We start from the raw sequence: 20,418 nt of genomic DNA, 5'->3' as shown, positions 1-20,418 counted from the left end.
TAGTTCACATTCAGTGTCATAGGTTGGGGCATCTGGGGTCTTTGTCTTTGCTGACCTTCTTGGTTTTGCTTGCTTGCTTATTTTATTTTTCTGAAATACAGGAACTGAGTGTAATGGCCAAGATTCTTCTTTCAGGAAGAACTCACTGAGTGAGCAAGCCCAAGGGTTAGCTACCTCCACCCTTGCCAGGATGGCCTTACTCTGGGAAGGTGTCAGGGAGCTGACAAAGAGCTGACTTCTGTCCTCAGCAGGTAGTAAGGGACAAGTGTCAGGTGGGAGCAGCAGGGGTCCTATGGTGTCACTGGGAACTGTGTGGGAAACAGTAACAATAATGAGGACTTTATGCCCTGGCAGCCAGGGTGTCAGCAGAAGTGGGGCAGGGAGTACAGACAACCCTGTAGTCCTGCTGGACGAGTGTTTACCTTAGGGAGTCAGCCAATGCAAAGTGAGGAGTCTGTGTCCTCACTTGTCTTAAAATTCATCCCTTAACACACCAAGGAGCAGTGTGGAGAGACACCTTTGATATATAGCAGCTGGACCACAAGGAACCTCAATGAGGAGTGGGATAGAGAGCACAAGAAACTAACTGGTGCTGTGCCTTTGTTCCCTGTGGAGAAGCAGCCAGGGGATGGTTTTGACTGTAGGATGTGAAACAGAGAGGTCAAGGTTTGTATTTGGTTGAGGAAACCAGGTACCAGAGCGACTATGTCTGTTAGCTGCAAAATCGTATCTATAGCATCTGTAAAAGAAGTGGTACCCACCCCACCCCAGCATCTGTAAAAGTGGTACCCCAACCCAGCAGTGTCAGAGGAAGCCAGTGAGGCTAAAAATAGAATTCCATCCAGATTCTTCTGCTGTGTATCCATGTGTCTAGACTTGATTGAAAATTCACCTGAAAGGGCAGAGAGATGATTCTACCAGTAAGTCACATGCTGTCTTTACAATGAATGTGTGTTTGGTTCCCAGCAGTCACATGGTGGGTCACAAGCATATGTAGCTCCCGTGTCAGGAGCTTAGCTTTGCTTGCTTGCTTGCTTCCTTCCTTCCTTCCTTCTTTCCTTCTTTCCTTCCTTTCTTTCTTTTTTTGTTTGTTTTCCTTTTTTGGTTTTTTGAGACAGGCTTTCTCTGTGTAGTCCTGGCTGTCCTAGAATTTGCTCTGTAGACCAGATTGGCCTCAAACATAGCAATTCACCTGCCTCTGCCTGCCGGGATTAAAGTCATGTGAAAATCTCCAGATTTTCAGTACCCTCTTCTGACCTCTTTAGGCACCAGGCACACATGTAGTATACATACATATGCAGGCAAAACACTCATACACATAAAATAAATATGTTTTAAAGTTAAAAAGGAAGAAAAACCACTTGTCAAACCTAGAACCAGGAGGAGGTCCATAGGTTGAGAAAGGCAATGAGCAGAGAGAGGCCAGTACTGAGAGATAGGTAGGGAAACTAGAGAGATTTTGTTCTTTGTTTTAAGGTAGTAGTCTAGCTTTGCTGTTCAAGCCAACATTAAACTCAGATTTCTATAACCACAGCACATCACTGCCCAAGCTTCTGATAGAAACCTTGAAGCAGCCGTTATATGGATGTTTAAACACACTTTACAACTGAACTAAGTGAACATCTGCTCAAGCCACACCAGAGGCCTGGCAGTAGGTGCAGCAGCAGTAAGAGGGTGGGACAGTGGACAGGAGCTGCCTCTGACAGTGGCAGGTAGAAGCCAGTGAACACTGAGTAGCACCACAGTCTGTTCGCAGCACAGTGTCCAATGTTTATGTTAAAAGGATCCAAAGGAATGGAGAAACGGGTGGCCAGGACCAAAGAACCTGGAAGAAGTAATGACCCCAAGCTCCCCAAATTCATTTATAATTCATAATGTCACAAATGCATTTGTGACAGTAAGAGTCAGAGTAAGCTGGGCAGTGGTGATGCACGCCTTTGTTTATCACAATGCTCAGGAGGCAGAGGCAGTCGGAACTCTTAAGTTGGAGACCAGCCTAGTCTGCAAAGTGAGTTCCAAGACAGACAGAACTAGTCGGGCATGGTGGCGCACGCCTTTAATCCCAGCACTCAGGAGGCAGAGGCAGGTGGATTTCTGAGTTTGAGGCCAGCCTGGTCTACAAAGTGAGTTCCAGGACAGCCAGGGCTATACAGAGAAATCCTGTCTCGAAAAACCAAAACAAACAAACAAACAAAAAAATACAGACAGAACTACACAGAAACCCTGTCTCAAAAGAAAGAGAAGGAGAGAGAAAATGAATGGAGAAAAGAAAAAGATAAAAAAAGAGGGGAATGAACCTTCAACTGGATACATCTGAAGAAATTCTTGCTAAGATTCTCCAAGCCAGACTAACAAACACCACACAGTGTGCAGAGCAGCGAGAAAGCTGTGTCCCTGGAGGACGAGAACACAGGAACAGTGGTTTCCTCGAAGAAACCAAGGAGCCTGGAGAAGCTGGGTAACTTTTCCCTACTGGCTTCTGTCTCCAGCCAATGCTGGGCTGTGGTGGTGCACGCCTTTAATCCCAGCACTCGGGAGGCAGAGGCAGGTAGATCTCTTGAGTTTAAGGCCAGCCTGATCTACAGAGTGAGTTCCAGGACAGCCAGGGCTACACAGAGAAACCCTGTCTCAGACAAAACAATAAAACATTAAAAAAAGGAATAAGGAACAACCAAGACATTCCCAAGTAAAAGAGCACAAGAATTGTCACAGATTCCTTAAAGAATGGCCAGAGACAAGGGAGACTGCTTAGTTGGTAAAGTACCTGCCATACAGGCACGAAGACCTGCATCGGATCCCCAGAATTCATGCAAAAAGTTTGGCACAGTGGTGTGTGCCTGTAAGCCCAGCACTGGTGCAGGTAGAGACAAGTGGCTCCCTGAAGCTTATTGGCCAGGCAGCCTAGCTAACTGATGAGACTCGGGTCCCCAAAGAAACACAGTACAAGCAAATGTACACATGTACGTACAACACTGTACACACATACAAATGCCAAAGGAGTTTTCCACACAAAATGATTATACAGTACAAGATGAGACTTTGGAGCATCGGAAAGAGACAGATAGAGGAACTTTGAGTGAGTGTGACCAGCCTTTGTAAATTAACCATTCTATCTATCCCGTAAAAAAGATACAAGCCATAGCCTAGATTGGGCAGGAGCTATTCTAACTTACTTTCCAGCCATTATGTCCCTTGTCACTTGCTGCTTTCCCTGCAAGGTTTACATAGTGTCCTGTGAGGATCTGCTTGTCACCATTGAGGTCAAGCAGCTGTTGAGAGCCAGTATTTAACATTTGAAAACAAGCATCATCAGACCAACCCACTACAAGCCTTCATTACTACTTTCTAGTAAGCGGGAGGTGTGCTGCACTTGTGACGTGGTTCTCTAAGAGAAGAGAAAAGAGATAGATGAAATGACCAGATCAGGAATGGGAGAAGGCAAAGGAAGTTGAGCGTCTGCGCAATTGCTCCACTATGTAAACTGTAATAAGTGTGCACTATATTCCCACACAGTGCTGTAGAGGCCAGAGGGAAACAGGCAAGAAAGCTATTGCATAGTAAATAAACTGGAAATGCCCCTCCCCCCCGTCTTACTGGGAAAACAGGTGAGCAGGATGATCCACCCAGCCTGGGGGGGTTGCCCATCCGTCAAGAGCCACCTTAGATGACCACAGCAGCCAGATGTGTCCTTGGGAACTCCAGAGCTCTTACTATGTGATTTCTGTGTGTTTCCACATGTGTGACATTCTTTAACAAGTCTCAGTGTATACAAAAGGCAGCTAAGGGATCCTCATTCAGGGGAATATGGCTCTGTCCTGCCTATGTATGGATGTGTCTGAATATCTTAGAAAATTTAGTTCAAAAATGGAGCAGTGGTGCAGTCAATAGCACAGATTTACAATTATAGGTGTGGCAGGCTGAGGAGTTGACAAGCACAAGGTAGCACCCCAGTGTGTACCTCGCTTCTCTCTCAGCCTATTGCTTCCTCTGGGTCTCTAGGTCTCCTGTGTTTCAAATCAGAGTCACAATGACCTGTGTAACCAGAGACAGAACAACACCTCTGAGTATGAGGCCAAGGTGTCGTCAGGGCATCAGGCCTCTCTCGCTCAACATTGTGGGCAGTGAACTGCAACCATCTCTTGCTACTTAGCCGGTTCTTCTTTCTTCCACCCTTCTCCACCCCTTTTCTTCCACCCTTTCAACCTCTTAACACTAGGTGGGAGAGAAAAAGGGGTAGCAAGGAAAGGAAAGAGATCTCTGAGTACAAAGTCAGAGATTGGAAAGAGAATGATATGATTAGACTACTTTCTGCTGATTAGGGGCATCAAGTTCCTTGGGACTAGTTTGATCTTCACCATCAGAATATCCAATTTCTCTCTTACTCTCTCTTGCTCCTCTCTTGTTCTTGCTCTGCTTTCCTGCCCCCTCTCTGTCCTCTTGTCCCTTCCCCCCTCTCCACATCCTCATGGCCTGTCTCTACTTCTCATCTCCTTCTCTTCCTCCTCCTCCTCTTCTTCCTCTCTCTCCCTCCTCCTCTTCTTCCTTCTCTCTCTCTCTCTCCCCCCCTCTCTCCCCCTCTCTCTCTGCCTTTCTCTACTATGCTCTTAACTCCCCTCCCTATGCCCTGAATAAACTCTATTCTGTACTATTAAAAAAAAAAGAGAAGAATATCTAGTTTCTTCTTGTTGTTTCTCCTTTGCACACCACTACTTAACAAACCATGACTAACAAACATCCCTGCACCTCTTGGGGCCCTAACATTTATATACTCTCTGAAAAGTCCTCAGAATTCCAAATGTCACACAATTGCAGAAACTATCTGCAGCTGGCAAAATCACTCCCCTGCTCTAGCACAAGGCAAGTCAGAGTCAGCTGCTGTGGACAAACTGAAGCAGCCATATACCCCACACCTGGGATTAAAATAAAAACATTCTTATAATATTTCTGTGTTTTCTTAAAGAAACCAAAATTCCTGGATTGTCACTACACTGAGCATTCTGTGGCAGGTCCTGAGCAGGCAGTGCTGGGCTGGTTCTGCTGGCAGGACAGAGTTCTAGCACGGGAGGAAGCAGGTCTCCCCTGGCATCTTCTCTAGGAGGTGCATACATAGAGGTGGCATGTCTGACAGCCTGGGGTTAAGTCTAGTCACGGTGTGTTTTCAGGGCCCTTTTCTTTTCTGGATGTCTCAAGTCACTTGAGACTCAGAACCTGCTCTGGTGGCACTATTTTGTCTTTTTTTTTTTTTTTTTTGGAGGGGGGAGGGGTGCCAGGGATAGACCCTTAAGTCTCAAGGCACTGAGCTATACCTCAGCCTAATACCTCAACAAAACATATCAGAAAAATGGCTGCTGCTGCTTCTCCTCTTCCTCCTCCTCTGCCACCTTCTCCTCCTTCATTTTTAAAATTGTATGTATATGAGTGTTTTGCCTACATGTTCACCACACTAGTGCCTGGTGCCCATGGAGGTCAGAAGAGGCATCAGACCTGGAACTGTAGTTACAGATGGTTGTGAGCTACCGTGGGGTGCTGAGAACCAAATCCAGGGCCTCTGCAAGAGCAACAAGTGCTCTTAACTGATGAGCCATCTCTCCAGCCCCAGGAAAATGGTTTCTAATTTAATAGTTTTCCCCCAGTTGTGTTAACATCAGTGTCATAGATCTGGAATGATCTTGCAAAGCAATAATTGGCTTACTTTCTCTTCCAGCTGATTTCTGAGGAAGGGGTGGACAGTCTGACTGTAAAAGAATTGCAGGCAGCATGTCGAGCACGGGGCATGAGAGCTCTCGGTGTCACAGAAGACCGTCTGAAGGGCCAGCTGAAACAGGTATGTGGCCTCCATGGCTGGCTGGGGCAGGTGCATAGCTTCTTCTTCTATTGGGAATCATCTACCTTTGCTCCAGACCAGCACAGGCTTGCTTGCTTGTTGTTGTTGTTGTTGTTGTTGTTGTTGTTGTTGTTGTTGTTTTGGCTTGGTGTGGGTTGGGGTGGTCTTCAAACTAGAAAAGCCTCTGAAGTTGGGGTATGACCCAAGTAAATGCATATCTGGCACAAATGCCCAGAATTCCATCCTTGCTCAGTGTAGAGAGTGTACACACACACAGAAGCCTGAATGTGTGGCACATTTTAAGACAGAAGGATCAGAGTTTGAGGCTGGCCTAAGCTTTAGAGTAAGACTGTGTTGCAGAACAAACAAACAGTGAAAGAAATAGGTGAGTTGAGATACTACCTGCTTAACATGCACAGGCCCTGGGTTGGATCTCTAGTGCCATATTAGCATGGTTGTACACATCTGTAATCCTGGCACTCCAGATGTGAAGGCAAAGTAATCAAAAGCAAGAAAACAAGATTTTGTTCTGTTTTGGTTTTTTCTTTTGTTTTTGTTTTTGAGACAAGGTTTCTCTTTGTAGTCCTGGCTGTCCTGGAACTTGCTCTTTGCTCTGTACACCAGGCTGGGCTTGACCTCAGGGGTCCACCTGGCTCTTCTTCCTGAGTGCTGGAATTAAAGGGGTGCACCTTTACCGACCAGCAACAATCAGAAATGTAAGACCTTCTACAACTAAAAATCAAGTTTCAGGCCACATTGCATGCACCTTCTCAGCTCCCCTGTGCCTGGCCTTCTCTGAGTGGGTGCTTGGTATGTGACACTGCACTCGACCTCAGCTTGAGGTTCCTCATGCAGCAGCCCCTTGCATGTCTGTGGCAGTAGGTAGCATTTACAGCCCGTCATCCTTCACATCAGAAGGCTTAATTGATATGACCCATGAGCCTGGTCTTCCTCCTAAATCAGATACCCAACTGTCCCGTGTTCTGTCCACATGTGTAAGATGAGTGGGTACCCACTGTCCTGTGTACTGTACCCACCCTCCACTTAACATATTTCTGCAGACCTTTCTTACCATTTGTCTTCCAAAGGCTTCTTCACCATATGGATTCTCGCCACACACCAAGGCTGTGCTTATTGGTGAATTGGGAATCCAAGGTTGTGGTCATCTTTGCTTCTGCCTTCACGCTGCTGCTGTTCAGCCTTTTCACACATCCTTAGTATTTCTTCTTATTTTGGTTTTCAAGATGAGGTTTCTCTGTGTAGACTTAGCTGTCCTGGAACTCCCATCTGTAGATTAGGCTGGCCTCGAACTCAAAGATCCGCCTGCCTCTGCCTCCTGAGTGCTAGGATTAAAGAAGTGTCATCATACTTGGCTCCTTTTATATATATATATATATATATATATATATATATATATATATACATACATACATATATATATATACATACATACACATATATATATATACATACACACACACACACATATATATATATATATATATATATATATATATATCAAAGGTTCAAAGTTACTTTATTCTCAGACTTGGATTTATTTATTTATTCATTCATTCACTCTTTAATCCTTTTTTATAGTCCAGACTTCATCCCCCAACTGCTCCCCGGCCCAAGAGGATGTCCCCATCCTCCCACCCCTACCCTCACCAGACCTTCCCACTCCGTGGGGCCTCAAGTCTCTCGAGGGTTAGGTGGATCTTCTTGCACTATTTATTATTCTTATGTGTATGACTGTTTTGCCTGCATCTATGATTATGCATCACATGCGTTCTCATACCCTTGGAAGTTAAGAGAAGGTGTTGGGTCCCCTGGAACCAGAGTTATAGACAATGGTAACCATCCACGTGGGTGCAGGGAACAGAACCTAGGTCCTCTACCAGAACAAGTGCTCTTAACAGCTGAGCTGTTTCTCATCTAGTGCCCTGTGTGTGAACAAAACATAACAGCCTTTTCTGTCCACTTGAGAGATTGTCTTGGTGTCAGTGAAGCACCCTGATAGGCATGAGCTCATGTAGACCTGCACATAAGTGTGAACTCATTTTCTGTTCTCATGTGGAAGTCAGAGGACAACTGCAGAAATCTGTTCTCTCATTCCACCTTTGGGATCTAGACGTCAATCTCAAGTTATAGTCTGCAAACAAACAAATGTATCAAGCCAGGTGTGGTTTTGCCTTTAATCCCAGCACTTAGGAGGCAGAAGCAGGCTGGTCTCTCAATTAAAAGCCAGTCTGGTCTACATAGTGAGTTCCAGGGCAGCCAGAGCTACACAGAGAAACCCTGCCGTGTCGTGGGGTTGGGGGTGGGATGGCTCTACTTGCTAGACGATCTCATCAGCCTTCAGCTTGTTTTTACATAGTGTTGGAGGTTCAGCCAAAGGCTACACATATGCTAGGGCAACACTTTGCCATTGAGCTACAGCCTCTGCCCTCTAAAAATTTTGTTTCTTTGTTGTATGAAACCAGGTCTTACTCTGTAGCCGTGGCTGTCCTAAAACTTGCTGTATGGACTAAACTGGTCTTGAATTCACATAGATTCACTCACCTCTGCCCCTTCCTTCTCAAGTGCTGAGATCAAAGGTGTAAGCCTGCCCTCCAAAACTCAAAAAAGAAAGTGGGAACATTTTTCTAGGAAAGGTCTCATACTATATGCCCCAGGCCGGCCTCAGATGTCTGGGTATCCTCCTGCTTCAGCATTTCTAAAGTTATTTTTATTTCTGTCTAAACACCTGGGCCACTAAGATAGCTCCAGGAGTAAAGGTGCTCCACGTTTGACAGCCTGAGCTCCATCCCAGAACCCATGTAATAGAAGGGAAGAGCGACTCCCAGACGTCTCTCCCTGACTCAGCTCATGTGTCTCTGTGGCATGTGCTGCCACCCCCTTCCAAATAAATAGATGTAAAGTAAACGAATAAGTTACAAATAGTAATAGGTACCATATAATGAATGTGTGTATCATACTCTAGGCCTGTTTTTATTTTTTAAGTGCCTAGGTTGCCATAGATTGTGTGATCCTCCTGCCTCAGCTAGGGCAGGGATTACAGGTAAACACCACCATCCCTGGGCCAGTCAGTGTACCAGCCTGTGTTTAAGCTCAAAGCACACTAACCATTCTCAAGGTACCTGGAGCTGATGATCAGTTATTCAGTTTACTGACGGGCATGCATGTGTATACTTTATATATATTGGGTATATTTTTAATGTTTATTTTATGTATGGGTATTTGAATGCATACCTCATGCATGCAAGTGCCTATGGAGACCAGAAGAGGGTGTTAGGTCCCCCATAACTGGAGTTAGAAAGAGTTGTGAGTGGCCATGGGAATGTTAGGAACTGAACGCAGGTCCTCTGCAGAAGCAGCAAGTGCTCTTTCCAGCCCTTGGAAGATATTTTTGAAATACCATCTTTGGGAAATGCCTTTTAGTGACTTATTGAACCGATTTGCTCCAGTCATGTTTGCTTGTGGCACCCAGACTTTGTATCTCTCAACTAAACAGAGCCACAGAAGGAAACAGGTGGGCATCCATCACCTTGCAGGAGAGGTGCTGGGGCTGTGGGTCAGGCAAGGACAGCATGCCCAGTAACTGCGCTTTCCTTCCAGTGGCTGGACTTGCACCTGCATCACGAGATCCCCACATCATTGCTCATACTGTCCCGGGCCATGTACCTCCCAGACACCCTCTCACCTGCTGACCAGCTGAAGTCCACCTTGCAGACCCTTCCAGAAATTGTGGTATGTATTGTCAGAAGACCCTTTTGACTCCTTATCTCTGTGGGCTTGGGATGAGCCCCTCACCTCCACAGCTGTGGGAGCTCATCCAGGAGCCCTTGGATCATCAGCTTCATCAGCCTCTTCATCAGCGCCCTGGTTTGTCTCCTTGCCCAGCCTCCTATCTAGTACAATCTCAGGCATAGCAGTTCCAAGGTGGCGTATCTGAACTGATGCATTATATTTTATTTTTCTCTTATGCTTTAACTCATACAGTCCCCTATGGGTGGGGAACCTTACCCTTCGAAGCCTTAAAACCTCTAAACGCGGGCGGTAGCATGCCATTGTGTACTCTTGTTCTGTATGAAGTCTGGGTGGTAACATTGCTCAGAGAGAGGTAAGGGAACTTCAGATCTGGCACCTCAGGCTCAGTACAGTTACCTTCTTTCTCCTTTCCTCTGAAGGCAAAGGAGGCCCAGGTGAAAGTGGCCGAGGTGGAGGGCGAAAAGGTAGACAACAAGGCGAAGCTGGAGGCCACACTGCAGGAAGAGGCCGCCATCCAGCAAGAACACCTGGAAGAACTAAAGAGAGCCTCTGAGGCTGTGGTAAGCAGCCTGCACTGACAGACAGACACTCTGTGGGAGCCAAAGCTGTCCCAGCCAAATTCCTTAGAGCCTGTCTTGTAGCTATGTATGTGGCTCTCAGACCTATACCGTCTTTCTCTGCCGGGGTCAGAGTGGTTCAAGGGCACAGGAGTGCTTAGCTGTAGAGTCATAGCTCTCAGGGACAGTGCAGTAGAAGACATGATGTGACTTCTAACTCTCTGGTCACCATTGGCATAGGAGGGGCGAACTTAGCAACCAAGCAGGAATCACCAAGGGACCCACCTCAGGGTTGTTTTCCTGCCAGTTGCTGACTCCCCATGACTGTGTTCACTCTTGGCTTCTGTGGTCTCAGAAGCTGCAGGAAGCTGTAATGTCACTGGAGCTTGGAGTTCAAGCCTAGGTTATTCATGTGCATCGCTTCACCTAGACTCAGTCCCTGAGGTGGAGCAACAGGCTCAGACTGAATCTGTTGAGGTGGCCTCAGGTGGCTGGCTCATCGTGGGTGGAGGAAATTACTGCTGCTGGATAGTGATCAGTCATTCTCCCGATCACTGCAGAGTATTCCAAGTGTGACCTGTCAGGGCGACATGCTGAGTGTGGAACCAAAGCCAGGTGACCAAGGTGACAGTGTGGTACTGCTTGCATTTCAGAAGGACATCCAGCCAGAAGTAGCGGAAGCCACTCTCCCTGGGAGGCCAGGGCCTGAGCCTCAGCCTCCAGTGGATGATGTGATCCTGCCCTCAGAGGTCCTGACGGATACGGCACCTGTACTGGAAGGTCTGAAGGTGAGCTGCATGACCAGGGCACGAGGAGCACTGCCTGTTTTTCCATATGACCCAGATTTGATTCAGGCAGCTCACAACTGTCTGTAACTCCAGTCCAGGGGAACCAATGCCCCCTTCTCTAGCCTCCTCAGGAACAAGGCAGACATGTGGTACATAGATATACATATAGGCAAAATACACCTATGTACATACTCATAAACAATCTTTTAAAAATGTAAGATAGCAGCTGGGCACTGGTGGCGCACGCCTTTAATCCCAGCACTTGGGAGGCAGAGGCAGGCGGATTTCTGAGTTCTAGGCCAGCCTGGTTTACACAGTGAGTTCCAGGACAGCCAGGGATATACAGAGAAACCCTATCTCAGGGGAAAAAACAAACAAACAAACAAACAAACAAACAAACAAACAAAAAAAACAGGGTGTCTTTGTGGAGCTCTGGTTGTCCTGGAACTTGCTCTGTAGATCAGGCTGGCTTCAGACTCAGATAATCTGCTTTTCTGTGCCTCCTGAGCATTAAAGGCCCTTCATCCAGGGTTGGTGAGGATGTGGAGGGCCTGGGTCACTTTGGAAACCACTTTAATGGTTCTCTAAAGTAGCAAACTTCTACCCTAGCATCAGCTGCTCTACACCTATTCACAGACATTCATAGCAGCTGTCATTCTAGTTACTAGAAGCCACTAAGAAGGGGAAGGCCATTATGGTGTTGCTGTCCAGATTAGACATCAAAATAGGTGATTTGATAAAAAGTAGCAGAGCTGGTAATCCGTCTCCTGTAACGTTCTAGAAAACAAAGGCTGTCCGAGAGAGCAAAAGGCAGGCCAATCTCGCCTGGGAATGGAATCCTGGGGAATATAAAGAAGCATTTGGGAATAGCCAGCATAGCTCAGGGCTGTCCTCAAGCGCTTGCCTGTGTGGTATGAACAGAAAGGCTTTCAGCATTTAGAGAAGAGCGGAAGCTATTGTTCCCTGGACTTAGGTTTATCCACGTCCTCGTTTCTCTCCAGGGTGAAGAGATTACCAAGGAGGAGATTGACATCCTCAGTGACGCCTGCTCCAAGCTGCAGGAGCAGAAGAAGTCCCTGACCAAGGAGAAGGAGGAGCTGGAGCTGCTCAAAGAGGACGTCCAGGACTACAGTGAGGTGGGTGGATATGCACCATTGTAGGTAACCAGCCTAATCAGCTGCCCTGGCCTACACGGAACAGGGTGTAAGTAGATAGAGATAGCGGTCAGAAACCAGGGGTCATGGGAACACTTAGTCACTTAGTCACTTAATGCTTGAAATCATGCTTTCATTCAGAGCTCTCCATGTTACTTCTTTTTTAATCTAGTGGTTGTCCCTCCCTTCCTTCTTTGCCTCCCTCCTTTTCTTTCTTTCATAATGCTAGATAAGTGCTATTCCACTAACTACATCCTCAGCCCCAACATTCACTGTTTTCTACTCTGAGGTAACAATACCATTATCCCCACTCTACTTGAAAAGTAATGATTTAGAGATTGTTGGTAAAAATCAATTTCTATCTCTCCTCTTCCCTGTGGTAGTCTCCTCTGGTTATGTGACTTGTCCACCAGAAACCACATTTTTCACCAGACAAGGCAGTGCCTTATTCCCTCTGCTCCTCACCCTGCTTTTAGCCCTGTGACCTCTGACCCATATAAAGAAGGCAGTGCTTAGGCATCCTTGAGCCTTTGTATTTATTCATTGCTAACTACAAAGGAAGTTGAAATTCAGAATAGATTTTAAAAGTTTGAACTTACAAAAATAAATTAATAAGAATAAGTTTGTGCCGGGCAGTGGTGGCACACTCCTTTAATCCCAGCACTCGGGAGGCAGAGGCAGGCGGATTTCTGAGTTGGAGGCCAGCCTGATCTACAAAGTGAGTTCCAGGACAGCCAGGGCTACACAGAGAAACCCTGTCTCGAAAAACAAACAAACAAACAACAACAAAAAAGAATAAGTTTGCATGAGAGAAATAAGACTCTGCAGTTCCTGAGGCTGAATTTAATTCTTCTGTTTGGTTGCTTTCTGTTTTGTGGAGCTGGGGGTCAAGCACAGGACCTGGTGCATAGTACCTTGTACCACTGAGCCCCGTCCCAGTTCAAATTAACGACTTAATGTTTAAGTTCAAATTAATGTAGAGCCCTCCCTCTTTTGGGGGGTAAACTTTTTAAATTAGGACTTACAGGAGATCAAGAAGGAACTTTCAAAGACGGGTGAGGAGAAGTACATAGAAGAATCTGCAGCGAGCAAGAGGCTGTCAAAGCGAGTGCAGCAGATGATCGGGCAGATCGATGGCCTGATCACACAGCTGGAGACCACTCAACAGGATGGCAAGCTGGGCCCCAGCCAGAGCACTCCAACAGGGTGAGTGGGCCTCTAGTCCCAAAGTGTATCTCCTTGACCTCTACCTGCCCACCTCACTTAGGGCCAGGGGCAGCCAGGATTACAAGAGATCTCTGCTCTCATTTTTCCTCCCTTCACAGCTCAGTTTCTGTATCTCCATGCTTGTTTTACCTAGGTAGATCAGACCTGCCTCTTCCCTGAATTCCCATCCTTTTGAGCTTTTTGAACTTGGTTCCTGGTTCTTCAAACTGTCAGGCCTTCTCCTGATTCATCACTTTTCTCTGTGTGGCCCTGGCTGTCCTGGAACTCACTCTGTAGACCAGGCTGGCCTCGAATTCAGAAATCTGCTTGCCTCTGCCTCCCAAGTGCTGGCCACCACTGCCCAGCTGCTTCCCCACTTTTCTAACCCTGGTATAACACCATTGTGGACAGTCTGCCTTCCTGAGCAGACACCAGCAAACAGTGTCCTGACCATAGACTCCACAGTGAGGCAGATGGCTACAGCGTGGCTTCTACTCTAAGTCCTGGAATTGGTTGCTGACAGACTGGAAGACGTGGTGCTCCCCACTGTGGGGAGATGCACATGTGTGTGGTGCCCATGGAGGCCAAAAGAAAGTGTCAGATCCCCTAGAGCTGGAATTATAGACAACTGTGAGCCACCCAACATGGGTTCTGGGAACTGAACTCAAGCCTCTGCAGGTACAATAATTGCTTTTTACGATTGAGCCATTTCTCCAGCCTCAAAACTTTTTTCAGGTGTGTGTGTGTGTGTGTGTGTGTGTGTGTGTGTGTGTGGTATGCATGAGCATGTGTGTGAGTGTGGTATTTGCATATGTGCTATGTTATAAGTGTGTGTGTGTGCTGGTATACATGCTTATGTGTACATGGAGGCCGTCAGCCTTCAAGCCCATGATCTTCCTATGCCTGCCCCCACCCAATAGCACTGTGGTAATAGACACATGTGTGATCACTACCAGGTTTTTACATGGGTTCTGAGGATTTGAACTCAGGTCCTCACATAGTAGAACACTGACAGCCACTAAGCAACCTCCCCAGCATCCAAGGATGCTTTCTGTAAGCGCCCATGCTAGCCTTGCATCTTGAAGGGAAAGCGGCTTAGGATCTCACTGTGGGAGAAGTCATGCTGATATTTCCAGTTCATGCATGGCTCCAGTGTCAGACCTTATGGAAAGAGCTGTGGGTAAGGCATGAGAGCAGGTACCTGGCCAATGTCACATGCAGATTGCACTCCCCAGGGAGAGTGTCATCAGCATCACTGAGCTCATCAGCGCCATGAAGCAAATCAAGCACATTCCAGAGCACAAGCTCATCAGTTTGACCTCAGCCCTGGATGATAATAAGGACGGCAATATCAACATCGATGACCTTGTCAAGGTGAGTCAGTGCGGCTGCGCCAGGCCAGCCCGGCTGCTTTCCTGTTCTAGGGCCCAGGGGTTTGTGGGGGGGCTGCTTATTCAGAGCTGTACGGCGATCAGGAAGGGCCTGGGGAAATGGCTTAGTCATTGGTTACAGGTACTAGCTGCTCTTCCAAAGGAATAAGGTTCAATTCCTACCCCCACAGAGCAGCTCACAACAGTCTGTAACTATAGGTGCAGAGGATCTGACACCTTCACAGACACGCCAAGGGGCAAAACAACAATGTACATAGTAAAAATCAACAAATCCTTTCAAAAGGAAGACTGTTGGGAAGTCAAGTTTGCAAGCCCAAGTGTCTTAGCCCTTTGCTCTCATTTGAAATCACGCTGGAATTAAGTTACTAAAGTTCCAGACATACCGGTGAGATAAGAAAATGCCCCTGCATGCCGCCTTGGAATCTTTCCACATGTACTGTGGGACCTTGCATCCCTATTGGATCTGAGGAACAGGGTCAACACCTCTGCCAGGATCCCTTTGGGGCTGCCTGAAAGATACTGAGTAGGTAGAGTTAGTAGGAATAGTAGCTAAGCTCCAGGGATGTCAGCCGAGAAGACCTGAGTCCAGATCCAGCCTCTAAGGGAAGCCTGGGCTCCAGCCTGCAAACTGTCATGAACCTACTGAAATTATATGTTATGGTCTTGAGGGAAAAAAGTTTGCCACTGTCATCTTGGTTCTCAGTACACCTGGCCAGCTTGTGATTTTTCTTTATATAGCCAGAACTATAGGTTAATTTCCTTTAGTTCCATTTTAAAACAGGCACTATCAAACATGCATGTGCTATGGGAACTGGTGCCGCACCCTCGCTGTGAAGTCTATAACTCTTGGAGGTCTGAGCAGCAGAAAGAACCAGATACCCATAGCATGCAGTAAAATGGCAAGTGTCCAACCTAGAGGATGGCTCAGAGGGGGAGTCTCCCGGAGCTGTTGAGGGACAGCAGGTGACTGCGGTGGTGGAGCCCCTCCTAAGTCTCCCTCCTCTGTGTGTAGGTAATCGACTTGGTGAACAAAGAAGATGTTCAGATCTCTACCACCCAGGTAGCTGAAATTGTGGCCACACTAGAGAAAGAAGAAAAGATAGAAGAGAAAGAGAAGGCCAAGGAGAAGGCTGAGAAAGAGGCCGCAGAAGTGAAGAATTAGAGCTGCCAGCTTCTGGCCCACAGGTCTGCCTTCATCATGCCGTGCCAGCCACAGGGGCATGACACACAAGAGTGATTGCTTTGAGGTGATTCTTAGTGGCAAATCTAATATTTTGTCTGGAATAAATCAGAAACTTCCATAATGAAGCAATTTTTAATTTTCATCATTCCACGAAGATTCAGTCTGGCTGGAGCCGGAGAGGGTGGCTCTGTGGACTCATGCTCTGGTGTGGTACTGAACGGCCCTAAGCCTTGGGTTAAGGTACAGCTGCCAATAGGATCATAGCCCTACACTGATCCCTAGCTTCAGACATGGCTCTGGCCAGGCTCAGTAGGAAGGCATTTCTCTGTATGTGTCCTTCCTGGATCAGGATCTGAGCGAGCCTCCAGCCTGTGAGAGGCGAGGGAGAACCAGCTGGACCTCAGCACCTGTGTGGAGCCCAGAGCATGTGTCTGCTATGTGTCCTCATAGGCCTTGGGCTAGGAGTTAGATAACACAGATGCAGGCCACTCTGCTCTGAGGACACTGCCGTCAGTCCAAGGGATTGAGATTCCCGATTGCCCATGTACATAGATGTGTCTGCTCACGCCTTCACAGTTGTCATAACTGCAGGTCCCTGACAGCAGTGTCTGTATCCTGTATGGATTCCGAGACATGTTGACTAGCGCTCTCTTGAGTTCACCATTGGTCACCACTTAATAATTCTTTAACTGACTAGTACTGACTTTTCATACATGACCGTCTGCCTAATTCATGAGTAATTCCTAAATAGTGGGTGACATACATTGAAGAAGCCTTTGAAAATGAAATCTTTTCTGTTGGGCATTCACATTGCTGAGCAGGCCTTGGGGATAGAACTGACATCTGCAACTTGAATATACCTGAGGCTTTGTGTGGCTTGTAACAGAAAATTCAAGTCCTAACCCACAGGGCAATGTGCAAGATGGGGCTTCACAAGGGAATCTCTGTATGTTGTAGGCTCAAGGCTCCAGCTTCTTTAGCACAAATGTTCATGGCTGTGCTCCAGCCACCAAGAAGTGAGGAAGTTGTACTGTGATGCCACAAAGCTTTCAGAATGGTGTTCCCTGCCCGCCAACAGTTCACTGGCACCCCTCTAAGTGGACAGTCTAGAGCTCTTTGCCTTTCTCATTTGGAAATGGCTCCATGGACAGGCCAGGGCTGGGTGTCCTGTGGCCTCACCACCACCTTCACATTGTAACCCCATCCTTGGAGCGCAACGGGAGGAAGATCTTAAGTTCAGCTTAGGCTACTTAGCAAGTCCCTGTCCAGGGGAAAAAAAATCCTTGACTCCAGACAGGATCTGGAACATGTACAGAGAAGCAGTGAGCAGAATGGGACATTCTCAGTTTCTTGAAACTTCTTTCTTAACTGTTAAAGGAAACATTATGCTAAGCAGGAATAAGGTGATTCTTGCATGTAAACCTGTGCATAGTAACAGCAGAAGGAGCCTAGTGGCTCCGTGGTTAAATCTGAATCCTGGTGTCCCTACGAGGACAAGATTATGGTTGCCAGGTGTGTCCCCACAGTAGAGGGTATCTCCTATGACCAGCAGTCTGGAGCTGTCCTGTGTCTGCCCATCGTCTTCATCCTTTAGTGTATTACTGGGTACTGTCAGTGGCCTGTACTGTCTGCTGCTGCCTCAGGAATTCCCTACTGTACCTCTACCCTCCACTCTGGACTCTGTCCTTGCAGGTCACGCCATCACCTCACTGCAGGACCTTAGCAAACACACGTGCTAGGTCTGCCAGTGGATGCTTCCCTTGGTTTTTGGAGTTGTCCTCACATCTGTTTGCTTAACTGACCTGGGTCAGGGTTAGAAATAGCAGATCCACCAGGCAGTGATAGCAGTGTGCGCCTTTAATCCCAGCACTTGGAAGGCAAAGGCAGGTGGACAAGCAGGGCTACACAGAGAAACCCTGTCTCAAACCACTACCACCACCACCACCCCCTTAAAAAAAAGAAATGGAGGATCCAGGACTGAGACCTGTACTCAGACTGAGCATTTGAAAGCTGGCTGTATTTCAACTGTCATTCTGTCCTGTACCTCAGCACTTGCCCAGGGTGTACGTTCAGGAGCTGACATGTCTGCACCTGTTAAATTAAGGGTTCAACCCAGGAGCCTGGCGTTTCCTCTCTCCACTCTGAACCACCTTCCCACCAGGATCTGGAGAGCTGGCACCTAAATTCCAGGCTCCTTTTGGCCTATTAACATCTCAAATGTGAAGGGTACCATACAGTTCTTAAAAGCCATTCTCATGGTCTTAGGCTGCGCCTCCTAGTACCATGGTAGGGGAGCAAGTTCTATACCCTCTTCTGTCTTCCAGGGGTCCCAGTGCCTCCAGCTAGATCATGTGTAGACATCTCCCATGTTCATGTAACAGCGCAAAGTGATACTTCTGAGCCCTGAGCAATCTATTCAAGACATTGAGTGGAAACTCAGACCACCTTGAGCTCTAATGATTGTGCTGTGGTCACCAGGTGTGTTTTCGGATTTTAGTGGGTCTTGACTCTCCCCTCAGCCCCTAGGTGAGTGCCAGCTCGCATTTGGGGGCTCAAGCCTTGGTTCCAGGCTCATGACCTGTGGGACCTATCTGAGGAAGCCCATGTACCCCCATCCTGTGCTACAGCCCTGTTTTATAGAAGCTGACAAGGAAGGACTTCTTAGACCCTAGGCTAACCCAGGGCCCTGCGGGGCTAGCAGGCAGCATGATGTTTTCTAAACACCTTGATGTAAGAACTGACTGAATAAAGTGCCACTGATGACTTGTCTGCTGTACAGTGGTGTGTCCAGGTTGGGTGTTCCCACACCTAACCAGGCTCTCTTGGCCTGCCAGCGCTCAGACAACCACAGAACATCACCTCAGGGCCGAACCTTTCCTTAGGAGCTGTGCGGGGTGGACAGGAGCTAGGACCTTGGCTGAGGAATCCCAGGGAAATGTGGTCTATGCCCACACAACATCTACTATTCAGTCCAGAGACAGGATCCAGCCATGGGACTTGAGGAGGACAGTGTGCCTGGTGGGAGCAATTCCCCAGGTCCCGCCATGGTACTTGCTTTGGGACCTTAGCTGGGAGGGGGGTCTGGGTGTTAGGATAAAGTCACAGTATCCCCTTCTGAGCTCATCAGTGACTGCTGCCCAGCCCAGGACACCAGAATGTAGTGTGTGGCCTCCTGGAGCCATTCTTGGTGCCTTCTAGAATGCTTGATTGAGGTCACATTCGTCCCCAGGCTCAAGAAGTACAAGTCTCAGGGCAAGGGTAGGAACTGCTTGTTGGTGAGGAAGGACAGCCATTTAAAGGGCACAGCACGGGGGCTGGTGAGATGGCTCAGTGGGTAAGAGCACCCGACTGCTCTTCCGAAGGTCCGAAGTTCAAATCCCAGCAACCACATGGTGGCTCACAACCACTTGTAATGAGATCTGATGCCCTCTTCTGGTGCGTCTGAAGACAGCTACAGTGTACTTACATATAATAAATAAATAAATCTTAAAAAAAAAAAAAAAAAAAAGAGCACAGCACGCCCACTTGCTGTATTGAGAACAAAGCTAATGTTCGGATGAGGTAGACTTACACAATAAACTCAAGCCCTGTCCCTAAGTCACTCTTGAGGAAAGCTTTGTGTGCCCGAGTTTCACTGAAAGAACAGGACACTTGACACACAACTGGTTTCTTCCCTTCTTGGGAAGATAATTCTCTTTTTTATCTGTTTGGCCTGAAAGTATGCATGTGTAACATGTGTATGTCCAGTGCCCACAGTCCAGAAGGTGATAGCCCCTAAAACTGGAGTTATGGATAGTTGTGACCATTATGTGGGTGCTGGGAATAAAGCCAGGTCCTCTCCAAAAGCAGCAAGTACTCTAAATAGATCACTGAGTCATCTCTCCTACTCAGAAGATAATTCTTGTTGCTGGTCCTCTGAACACTAGGATCTACCCCAACCCAGAATAATAGCCAGCCACAGGCCAGTGGCAGTAAACAGGAGTGTCCTGGGAGCCAGCCTGTTCCTGGTACTAGCCAAAGCAGGCCAAGAAACCATCCACCATCATTACCAACCATGTTGAAAAGGCAAGGCAGTGGAGCAGAGTCCTCCAGAGAAGACTAGACAGCAGCAGGTGTTTGATGACATAGAGCCACACATACTATATCCTCCCTATGCAGTGGCCGCCCAGGAAACCCTGGTGGTGCAGCAGCCTGACCTGGCCCCTGACTCTCTCAGGACCACTCCTGTCCCTGTGGACCAACCCCTTGGTGCTAGCTTTCCCTAGATCTAACAAGAGCCCTGGACTTGAAAAGGGCGTCCAGATTACCATACAAAGCTATGCTCAGCATGGCACTAGAGGGCGCTACAGGCTGGCACACAGCTCTCTTGGGTAATTGAGCTTGTTTCAGGGATAAAAATGCATCCTCCTAAAAAAAAGAATATATCCTCCTGGTGCCACGCCCCTACACATACTTGCACACACGTGCTCGTATATGCACACACGCTGTTCTGTAGGCTTTAGTCAGATCCTTTAGCTGCCTTCTGCCTGGTCACTATCATCATG

The 20,418-nt window shown here is 47.5% G+C and overlaps 1 protein-coding gene across 2 annotated transcripts in view; it reads left to right on the top strand.

Annotated features, from left to right (window-relative positions):
* The window catches only part of Letm1 (leucine zipper-EF-hand containing transmembrane protein 1), a 43,045-nt gene extending 24,402 nt beyond the window's left edge, over positions 1-18,643 (top strand). Inside the window, exons 7-14 of one of the 2 annotated variants that reach the window (NM_019694.2) lie at positions 5,705-5,824; positions 9,443-9,574; positions 10,015-10,155; positions 10,806-10,940; positions 11,942-12,076; positions 13,113-13,300; positions 14,536-14,674; positions 15,704-18,643. In NM_019694.2, coding sequence (NP_062668.1) covers positions 5,705-5,824; positions 9,443-9,574; positions 10,015-10,155; positions 10,806-10,940; positions 11,942-12,076; positions 13,113-13,300; positions 14,536-14,674; positions 15,704-15,853 — 1,140 coding nt within the window. In that variant the 3' untranslated portion in view covers positions 15,854-18,643. The remainder of the gene's footprint in view (positions 1-5,704; positions 5,825-9,442; positions 9,575-10,014; positions 10,156-10,805; positions 10,941-11,941; positions 12,077-13,112; positions 13,301-14,535; positions 14,675-15,703) is intronic. The other variant, XM_006504034.4, reaches the window with a different exon arrangement.
* Positions 18,644-20,418: the final 1,775 nt, after the last annotated feature.

This window comes from Mus musculus, chromosome 5, assembly GCF_000001635.26.
Source record: "Mus musculus strain C57BL/6J chromosome 5, GRCm38.p6 C57BL/6J".
Taxonomy (NCBI): domain Eukaryota; kingdom Metazoa; phylum Chordata; class Mammalia; order Rodentia; family Muridae; genus Mus; species Mus musculus.
The sequence above is the reverse complement of the archived record's forward strand: the minus strand, read 5'-3'. Positions and strand labels throughout refer to the sequence as shown.